Below are 11,025 nucleotides of genomic sequence, written 5' to 3'. Positions count from 1 at the left end.
TCCAGTTTTCTTTTGCAATGTTAGCCCTACTTATTTGTTTCTCAAATAACGAAAGGTAAACACTTATGTCTCCGCTATTATCGTAATTCTTTAGCAATTTTAATATATCAGTCTTAGGCATATCTGATACAGTTAAAGTATTTTCTCTAATTTTTAACTCAAGTTCTAACTTTTTCAAAGTATATTCACGCTCATTCTTTTCGGCTTCTGCCTTAGCCTTTTCGGCTTTGGCCTTTTCAGCATCTAACCTTTCGCGCTCCTGAGTGATAGTTAAAAGTAAATCTTTTACGAACTTTTCGTCATAGTCTTTCGACTTTGTTATCATTGTAACTAACTGTCGCACTTTGGCATCCTGTGGTGCAGTTAGTTCTAATTCGTCTACTAAAGTTAGTAAGTCGCTCTTTCGTGCTCGTGTAAGAAATGCCATACTTGAGAATAAATCAAAATTGTACTCACAATTTCTTCAACGTCGATCCACACTGCGTCAGTCCACAAGGAGTTGGTATCCAAAAGGTTTATTGTAGCAGGTCAAATTGCTCTACGTCAAATTTCACTCCTGTTTGGCTCTTCATTAATATCTCGGCCGAACCCCCATATTTGTAGGACTCAGAAATCACTACTATTTTAGAACGCACATTTAATTACATTTAGGACGATTAGGACATTTAGGATATATATACATTAACATAAAAGAATTGAACATTCAGTAGATTTCGTCGAATACGTCGCATCTCGTCTCGTCTTTACTTTCGTCCAGATCCGTCTGATCTGCCACACGTCTTTTCTCTCGTCCAGATCCGTCTGATCTGACACACGTCATTTCTCTCGTCAAGATTCGTCTGATCTGCTCTCCGTCTAACCAGCGTCAACTCCGCCTAACAACCAGCAGATGGCGCTCGCCAACAGGCGCTCGTCACTACATTTATGAATTGATAATTCAGTAAAGAAATAATAAATTATATATGAAAAAATTGGTTCAATCGTTAATAAATTCAAGTCTACTGTACAGCACATTATGGAAAGATGCTATGATTTTTTTTTAAAACAAACTTGAAAGAGATCGATTCGATTGCATATAAAAATGTAATGCTTAAGATAATCCAAGAATTAATTCACCTCAAATCGCAACGGACTTCATTATAACCTGATTGATTAAAATATTATTAATAAAGCAGATTATAATGAATGTCAACACATTTATTATAATCTGTGAATGAAAAACTAATGTACACCAAATTATATAATAGCAATACGTATGAACATACATGCTATGAAAAACTAATGTACACCACATTATATGATAGGAATGCGTATGAACATTTAGGTACAGGCAAGCTTATTTTGTATTCGCAATGTTAATTCTTCAAAGTTTAGATTTTAAGGACAATATAAAAATGCGTGATTTAGTACCTTACAAAAATATTAATGATATCACAACATGTTTGTAGGAAAAAATTGCCTGAATTTATGAGAACTACGAAGTTAAAAAGACACCCAAAATCTATAATTACAAAGTAAAGTAAAAAGTAAAGTACAATGTAAAGTGAAGTAAAAATATATATTAAAAAATATGACTTTGACGCCGGTATCAGATAATATACCACAATGCATAAAATTAAAACAAACTATCAAATGAAATAAAATTTTATTGAATTAAATCGGACTAATAAACAAGCATGAAAGGACTTATGATCTACTAAATTAAAATTATTAAAATATGAGACAAAGTTAAACTATTTAGTGCTAACAAAAAAGTAAATTCAAATTATTTTAAAAAGTAGTGTTTAAAAAGTAAATTATTATATCTACATTTGAAAAGCATATATGCTTCTAAATAAAAGCGAAAATTAAAATTCTTCTTTCGAGGTAATGTACGCGTCATTTAAATTATAAAAAAAAATATTTTTTATTATAATTTGCATAGTTTGTTGCCAAAAGAGAAGTATATAAAATAATTTGATAAAATATAGAAATTGATTTTAATCTTTTGTAATAATAAAAAATATATACTGATGAACTGTGTATAAAAATAATTTTTCGTGATTTACTAAAATTAGAGAAAAAGTTGTCTTTATCAATCCATGTCACCGAAAAAGTAGTTTTTAAAAAAGTTTCCACTTTGAGTAAAATAATTTCTGTTAGATAGAGTTTTCGGGAGATATCGTTAAACAAAGTCTTACTTGATTTTAAATTAACTGACATTTTTATGAGCCGTTACAGATTTATGAGCTTTGAAAAACTGACAATGAATTTTATTTATTTTGAAAAGCGCATGTGCCAAATTTTATCAAAATTGGTTTAAAAAAATCGATTTGTATTAAGAGCACGATCAGCCACTCTGTTCCATCTATACAAATTGAGCTAATTCAAATTTAAACATTAAAAAGCAATGTATAAGTTTGGAGAGGAAAAAATTTGAGGAACTTTTTCTTAATGGATAATCAGAGCAACCGAGAATATCAACATAGCAGATAGTTCTTGACAAGCAAAATTCTTATTTCAAAACTTCTGCATGCTTTTATTTCTAAACATCGGTAATCGAAGAGACAAATATTGTGAAAAAACTGTACTTCTAAAACGTGTTCCTGCCATAGAATAACTTTCTTATTTTTGCAAAATTGAAAATATTATATTTGCGAAACCAATTTTTCATAATTTCAAAGAAACATTTAGAAATCAACTATTTTACATTAAAAAAAATTAGAATAACAGCAGGAAACAAATATTTGGAACGTTACTAATAGAAAATTCGTTCTAAAATGGCCAAGAAATTTAACTAGAATTAATTTTCTTATAAACTAAATATTATAAAAAAAACAGAGATTTGAGAGTTTTAATGGGTAACTTTACCTAGATAATATCGGACCATATTAACAAATAAATAAATAAATAAAAATGCCGCTAGTATAATAGTAATATTTAAGTTTTGATTAAAGCATTTTTTCATTTGTGCAATTTTATTTCCATAATGTGATATAGAATATAACAAAGTAGCTATATTGAATAACTTTAATAATTATACGACAGGATGCGTAATTTAATGAAAGGAAAATAAAGAAGGTTGCTGGTAAAAGTTATGCAAACAAAGTATTTAAAACAAAATTTTAAGAAAAATAATTTGATTAGCATTAAGACATAATTTTAAAATGGTGAAATTTTAATAAAATTCATAAATTAAATAGAGTACTTTTATTAAAAAAAGTTTTACTTGCATATAATAATTTGTTTTAATCCACGTTTTTCCTATTATTGTTGTTATAATTTTTTCTGCCTAGTCGCCGTTTCCGGTCAACTTTATAAGTCTTTCCAAATATATCGACTGAGAATTTCTCATTAATGCATTCAATATTATGGGTGTTTACCATCTAGAAGTTACGAAGACCCACACACTAACTTAGATGCTTGAGAAACTTTTCCATGGCAGATACAGTTAAAATATCCTTTAAAATTGATTTTTAAATAAAATCTTTCATAACATTTTGCCAATTCCGAAAGCTATTTCAAGCCTACAATAGAAAGCTATTTAATGTTTCCAAAATGATTCAGTCTTCATAAATATTTACGTACCAATACTATTGCATACATATCAGATATTCCTTGAAAACGTTTAATAGTAAGGCTTTCATGTTTAAAGTAAGTAATTTGTTTTATTTATTTATTAACTCGGAAAATAGGTTCATTTTTTGGAATTTTTTATGATGTCAATGATGGAAACTTCTTTTTATGACAAGAATATCAAGTTCATTAAGAGCAATTGTGATTGATCTCAAGTGATTATAACACATAACTTTCTAATTTGAAATTATTTATAGACTGGCATATTACCTGTCAATTACCACTTGCGAGATGAAAAAGTAATTCAAAATATTATCAAATTAGGTATGCGATTAAATCGTTCAAAATGTTTACCAAAAGAAGCATGCTATTATTTCTTGTATAGAAATTGGTTTCGGAATAAAGCTTCAAAAAACTTTAAATAAACTCTGATTTTCAAAAAATATTTCTTTTAGAATATGTTTAATAACTTACTTCTTTATTTCAATTGTGAATGCTATGTGATATCCTTCTTATTCAACCAATGAAGAGAGATTATGGTTAAGCCCTTTGTGAGTGATGAGGATGAGGTATAGTGAAGAGTTACATTATAAGGCAACAACTGATGTAACATGATAAAAAACATTCCTGTCTGGAAATGGTATAAAAAACTTTACAGCTGATGATACTGGAACATTTTTACTGCTTTCATTCATTATTTGTATTAAAAAAGGAAGAAATAAAACAAAGCCAATTGCGATGTCAATGCGAGTCATCAATAAATCATTACAATCGAATGGTTTTATGGCACAGTTTCTGCAAATTCAATTTCTCTTATTATTATTTCTCTTAAATTTATGTATCAAACTAAACAAAGCTTTTTTTCAATATTCAAAAGATATAAATAGGAAGATTTAAAGAGACAAAAAATATAGCAACTAGTTTTGTGGTTTTAGAATGTACATGCTTGTTTGGCTCAATGTACAGAATATTTATTTCACAATAATTTTGAATCATTGGAACACTTGTATATCTGAGCTCAGATAGGGTTTATTATTTTTCCGCTTCAGTTAAAAAATTTCTGTATATCGGTTATTTAGAGTTAACACTTTCACTATTCAGGCTTTACTTGGCGAATTATTTCAGAATATAACAATAGACACAAAATCAAGAAAATTATTGACACAAAAGGTGTCAAAAAATTGTCAATGGAGAAAGATGGAAAGGCTATCAGTTGTATAATCTCTACTAATATTAAAGGAGAGTGTATTTTTTTTTTTGTGTTATCTCTCTACAGGCCAGAATATTCAACCTAAAACTACCAAATTTATTCACAATCCACAAATCCTCAACAAACGCATCAATGCAAAAATTCTTAGATATAACTCCAAGTAAACGACTCAATTCAGTCACTTTGATTTGATATATTTTGATAAAAAAAACACAAATGTAGTCTTTATAAAAACATTTTAATTTACAATCAGTTGTCTAAAAAATGGGCAAGATGAAATGACATACATGAAAAAAAAATCCACCAGGTATGAAAAAACACTTGTTTTCTTTCATGCTCATGCATAATAAATATAAATACTAGAATATTATTACGCATAACAAATATAAAAATAACCTCATTCTTAAATGCATCGATTTCAATAATTGGAAAGACAAAACTTTTTATTTTAAGTCCGGCGAAAACATGGATTGCCATTTTTTTTTTCAAAGAAGGTTTGTCTCCTTTCCGCTGTCTTACTTAACAGTTAAACTACATTTAACAACTTCTTTGATCACTTTATTTCATATTTGATGCTAATGCAATGCCAAATGCTAAACTTTCCCTCTATAATATTGAGCCAAAGCTGGTTGAGTAGCGAAAGTTCCTTTTCTCGGGCCTTTGATAAAAATTCCTGTCATGTAATGTCCTCTAACACAGGCTGTATCCACACCAGTTGCGAAGGGATACAACTGTAGTTGCCTTTTATGATCATGTCCAAAAAAAATATGTTCTGGTCCACGCCATTGCGAAGCCCACGGAAACGATGGATCGTTATGCAAATGGAGGAACTCTTCTCGAGTTGGTCTCCATCCACCTGGACAACTCGGGTCAGTAATAACCGTTCTGATGTTCATAATTGTATAAGGTCTGTTGTCTTCAATAGGTACTCCACCTGGTAAGAATCCCCCGTGACACACTCTGGCATTCAAACTTGGCAGATAAAGCGAATATGGAAGCTGTTTCAACCATTTAATTTCATCCTCTGTCAAGTCGTTCATCCATTCACCAAATCGGTCATAAGTGAAATTATGTTTAACTTCTTTCATCCAAATTTCCTGTAGAGTTTTTTCGTCGTTATTACCTCTGACAGTGATGCAAGATTTGCAGTTCTTAATGTACCGCAGAACTTCAAGGTTTTTAGGACCTTTCGTGGTAATATCACCCGTGAATATTTTCAAAACTGTATCATTGAGATTGTATCTGTTTATTAATAGCTGCTGTTCGTCGTAACATCCATGTTGATCACCAATTACAATGATTTCATTAAACTGGTCCAATAATTCTTTTTCCAACGTCATTATAGGTTGTTTAGGCTTGAAATGACGTTCTGGAGTCTTCGGTTGGCAGGCCTCATCATCAAAAACCTTGGTTAAGACAATAGGGATTATACTTTCAAGAAGCACAAAAGTTATGATTCCGAAATTCAGGAATTCCATCATTTCCTGTTAATAAAAAAATAATTGAAATAAGTTACTGTGTAATGAATACTAAAGAGAGAAAGAAAATAACAATATAAAATAGTGCAGTTGAAATTTTTACAATATTAAATACAAATAATTATCCGTGTTTGAATGCTACCCCTATTAAGAGGAGTATATTTAAAAGTCTTTCTGAAACAATATGTATAACATACATATATCATTATTAATAAATATATACATATATTAATACATGTATACATATATTATTATTAATAAAATTAATACATATATTCAAAATACAAATGTTAACAATTACATTATATCACCGTATATACGTAAGACTGGATTAAGCCTTTAAGGCACCTTTATTCAATGCAAGGTTGTATATTTCCCCTCTCTTTCAAAATCAAATCTTTATTTATTGATTTCTGTTTAATCTGTACACAAATACTTTTAAATAGAAGTCTTTAGAAACTTGGAATAACAAAATATTTAACTGAGAATCATTTTCAAGAGAATTAGTTTTTGATTGGAATAAAAATTAGAACAATTTTAACATAATCTAAATACTATTTATTAATAAGATCGAATATTCTTTAGATTATAAACTAAACTTTTTTAGATTTAAAACATTGTTATCAAAAAACATCTCTAAAGTTTAAAAGATACAAGATTAGCAATTTAAATGAAGCACAAAATTAAATTGTCTTGAAAATTAAATGAAAAATACAAGGGGCTTCAAGATCGCTAACAAAGTTGACTCAACTGCTGGGATTCCAAGTACAATGATGACAAACTTCTAGTATGGTGGTCATAGCAATAGCGTGGGTTTGCGTTCCCTCCTACTAATACCGATCAGTAACTCACGTCCTTCGGGAAAGATTACACCGTAGCTGGTGATGGCTGTTAGAATTTAACCATAGTTCCCGTCTATGCTGCAATTGCGATTAGAACATTAAATAAATCCCTAAACCTTTGCGGAAAGGGAGAAGAATCGGAATTAACTTAATCGGAATTTTTCTTTTAAGAATTCCGATTAAGTTAGTTACCTGTTTAATAATCTGCCCCTATCTTTCCATTTCTTATTTATACATAATTTCATCACAGCCCCGATTCATTTGTAGCAATTGCAATAAGAAATGTTCTTTTCTAAAATTCGTAAATTTTCTGCCGCAGTCAATATTCCTCCGTTCTTATTATGGGAGACATTTTTTCTAGAAAGCGCGAAGGAGGGGGTATAACTCCTTTTCCCTCCATTCCATTTAACCATTTTAAGCGTTGATGAAGAAGAATGTTAAGACGTTATTCCATCTTATTTTAAAGACGTAATAGAAAACTAATTCGTTTTGCTTTTCTAAACACTAACAAAAAATCATTTCATGAGCTTAATTTGATTCGTAATACTCACATTCCTGAGTGCGTGTACATAAATTGTATAGATTAAGAAAAGTGTAAATTAATATTCAAAATATGTAAGAAAGCTTTGATTTTCTTCCTCAAACGATAAATCCTAAATTTTAAAATTTAATTATCCGCTCCAAATTTATGTAATAATACACTAGTAATATCGTTAAAAAAATTTAAAATTATTACTTTTAAAATGAATTTTGATTTGCTTTATTTTCGTATGAATTTAAAGGGGGGGGGATGATGTCATTGAGAAAAAAGTATCTAACTATAATATATACCAGCAAATATTGTTAACATCAAAATATTTAATCACATGATTTTCTTCCATTTTTGATAAACCAAGGAAAACAGATTTTGCTTTTAATCTGCACAGTTTACATGAAGTGTTAGACAATGAATATGCATTATGGAGAAAGACAACGTGCAACTTATATTGGTCCTTGACTTCCTTGGAAGATTCGTGTAAAGAATAAGTAGGGCGAGAATAAATCTATTAAAATAACGCAACTTCAATTTCGATCACATTCGATTCTTTAAGAATATATACATAAGTTATATATAAAAGTTTTAATTAAAATTAAACACAACTAATATTCTCAGCAGGGCAACTAATTGCCACAGACGGTTAGATCCTAACAAGTCTGAGAAAATATTTTATTCTTCTTTTTGTTGAAAAGCAAAATAAAAATGGGTTATCATCAGGGTAACGTGAAAGCGAAACCAGAAATAAATAACATCTAACGAGAAAAAGCGAAGAAAAACAAATCAAGAGATTAAACGAGAACCTTCTATGAGAAAGAAAAAGAAACGAAGAAAAACAGAGGGCCATGTACAAATATTGATCTTCTCCAGAGAAGCCCAGCCATTTCTAATCTCCATTGGAGGAATTTTTTTGTTTTCCTTTCAGTATTGGTGAATGGCTTATGAGAACTTCTGAGAATGGTCTCCATGTAGCTCCAATTTACACCTTTCCAAATCATTTATCCCTTTTTTGCTTCTTTTTCTTTATATATTTACTTTTATTATTCATTTTCGGCGTCAATAGAACCCATAAACTGGAAAAATAATCAAACAAATTCAAAAACAAAAAAACAAGCTTTTAAAATAATTTTAAAAGATGCCCAAACCTAATGGATGAGTCACCACTTGACAGAATAAAAGTGCATACGCACTAACTCATGAGCGAATATCTATGCCAAATAAGTATTATTCTAGTTTTATTTGAAGAATTCCCTCATCTGAATGGTTTTTCTTTTGATACTGAAAGTAACAAAAGTAGCTATGTTAAATAATATTAATAATTATATCACAGGGCACATATTTTTATGAATTTAATGTAAGAAACATACTTGCTGGTAAAAGTTAGACCGAAACTACTAAATCAAACAGTCCGATTTAATAAATTTAATATTGTCAAATTTTTTTAACGAAATCATAAAGTAATAAAAGATTCTAAATATTTTTAAGACAATTATAAAAGATTTTATTTGTTTGCATTTGATAAATCCTTCATGTCTGGAACCTCTCCAAATATACCGAATTAGTAATTACTTTTTATCATTGTATTTCAGATGGTATCCTCCATACCGAAAAGATGAAAAATCCAACCGCTAATTTAATTGTTTTGTCTTTAATTTGTCATTTACCGCTGATACGAGGAAACTTCATTCTCAACACTTTCAAAAATAGTTATGGAATGAATACACCAAAAATATCTTTTAAATATTAATATAATAGTTTATTGATTTTGATATGCTTCAAGAAAAATGAAGTCTGAAAAGGAAGTTATATCTATTAAAGTAATTTTGTTGTATATGTAACTGTAACATATACAACAAAATATTTAATGTATCATTTTATCTACCACATAATAACAAACCAATAATGAATATAATCTACCGTAAAAACAAAATCCACATATACAAAATTATTCAAAAAGATATAAAAAGTTTGAAATATTTAGTTTAATGAATGAAAATAGAAGCCTATGGATATGAGCAATCATTACATAAAGAAAAGTTCAAAGTTTTATTTTTTGCATTCGAATAATCCCGGTATAAACAGCACTGATATTTATTTATAAGAAAGTAGCGATGCCTCAAGAAAAATCAGTTTGTGTATTGCAGTATACAGTGAATTTATTGTTATATTGCGGCTTACATTTCGTTGTTCAACTAAAAGCTCAACAAACGCTTGAACTGTAAAACGTTTGAATTCAAACAAAGCCTGAAATTAAGTTAAACAAAAAGCTACTTCATCATAAACATATTTACAGCTGGTACAAGAAATATATAGATGATAGTTGTATATGCAAAGTGCAAAGCAATAGTTGTCCTCGCAGGTCAGAAAATTTTTTTTAACATAGTCTAAGTAATTTCGAATGTAATCTTGAACCACAAGCAGAGATTGTAAATTACGAAACCAGTGGTATGACATTTTTCCTCACACGTTAGCGGCCGCGTGACTCGCTTGTGGCACATGTGAAATATCCAAATGCTTCTATCTCATTAGATTACCCTTTCCTATGAAGAATGGGAAAAAAGCGGTCATCTAATTAGATGCATGTTACAGGCCTAAACCGTGGTAGCAAACATGTTATATATGTTTCTTTCTCTTTTAGATCAGCAACATCGACCTATAATATCAGTGAATGCAATAATCAAGGACCAGTTACTTCAATTTTTATTTCTAGATACTTTTACCTATAATTTTATTATTTGTTTAAATATTTTAAATAAATTTAGAATGACATTTTTCATTGTTTTAGTTACTTGATTTATATTTAAACGCATTGCTACCATATTAAATATTTTTTGGGTGTGCGATATCACAGCCAAATTATGAACAGCAAAATTTAAAAATAAAATGAAGTAGATGAACCAATATTAAACAATGTTTCATTCATGAATCGCGAAAGTGTTTAATATATTTATAAAAGAATTCTGATTTTCAACAAATATTTATTTTATAAAATGTTTCATCACTTACTTCTCTATTATTAATGTGAATAGTTTCAGATATCCTTCTTGTCTAGTCAATGAAGCTCTTGTAAGTGTGGTCAAGCTCTTTGTAAGTGATGATAATGAAGTATAGTGAAGAGAACGATGAGATATAGTGAAGAGAGTGAGGCATAAGAAAGCGTCTGATATAACGCGATAAAAAAAAACTATTACTGACTGAAAACTGGTGCAAAAATTTTACAGCTGATAATACTGTTACAAATTTTACTGCCTTCATTCATGACCAGCATAAAAAAAAGAAAGAAAAACAAGAATTTCAAATTCAATTGCGATGATTTAATTATCAATAAATCAATACATTCCAAAGGTTTTATAGCTCAGCTTCAACAAATTCAATTTCATCGGTGTCTCTATTAAACTTGTATAT

General features: G+C 29.2%; 1 protein-coding gene across 1 annotated transcript; it reads right to left on the bottom strand.

Moving 5' to 3' along the window:
* Nucleotides 1-4,984: 4,984 nt before the first annotated feature.
* Nucleotides 4,985-10,775, bottom strand: LOC129972347 (bis(5'-nucleosyl)-tetraphosphatase PrpE [asymmetrical]-like). Its single transcript, XM_056086454.1, has 2 exons — nt 10,627-10,775; nt 4,985-6,249 (listed from the first exon to the last, which is right to left on the bottom strand). Exon 2 carries the CDS (start codon nt 6,244-6,246, stop codon nt 5,359-5,361), a length of 888 nt encoding a protein of 295 aa, XP_055942429.1. The 5' UTR covers nt 6,247-6,249; nt 10,627-10,775; the 3' UTR covers nt 4,985-5,358.
* Between the last annotated feature and the right edge of the window lie 250 nt (nt 10,776-11,025).

Source organism: Argiope bruennichi, chromosome 6 (assembly GCF_947563725.1).
Source record: "Argiope bruennichi chromosome 6, qqArgBrue1.1, whole genome shotgun sequence".
NCBI classification, from domain to species: Eukaryota; Metazoa; Arthropoda; class Arachnida; order Araneae; family Araneidae; genus Argiope; species Argiope bruennichi.
This window is presented reverse-complemented; position numbering and strand designations above follow the sequence as displayed.

Coding starts and splice junctions, on each gene's coding strand:
- LOC129972347 (XM_056086454.1), bottom strand. CDS start 6,246: ATGATGGAATTCCTGAATTTCGGAATCATAACTTTTGTGCTTCTTGAA.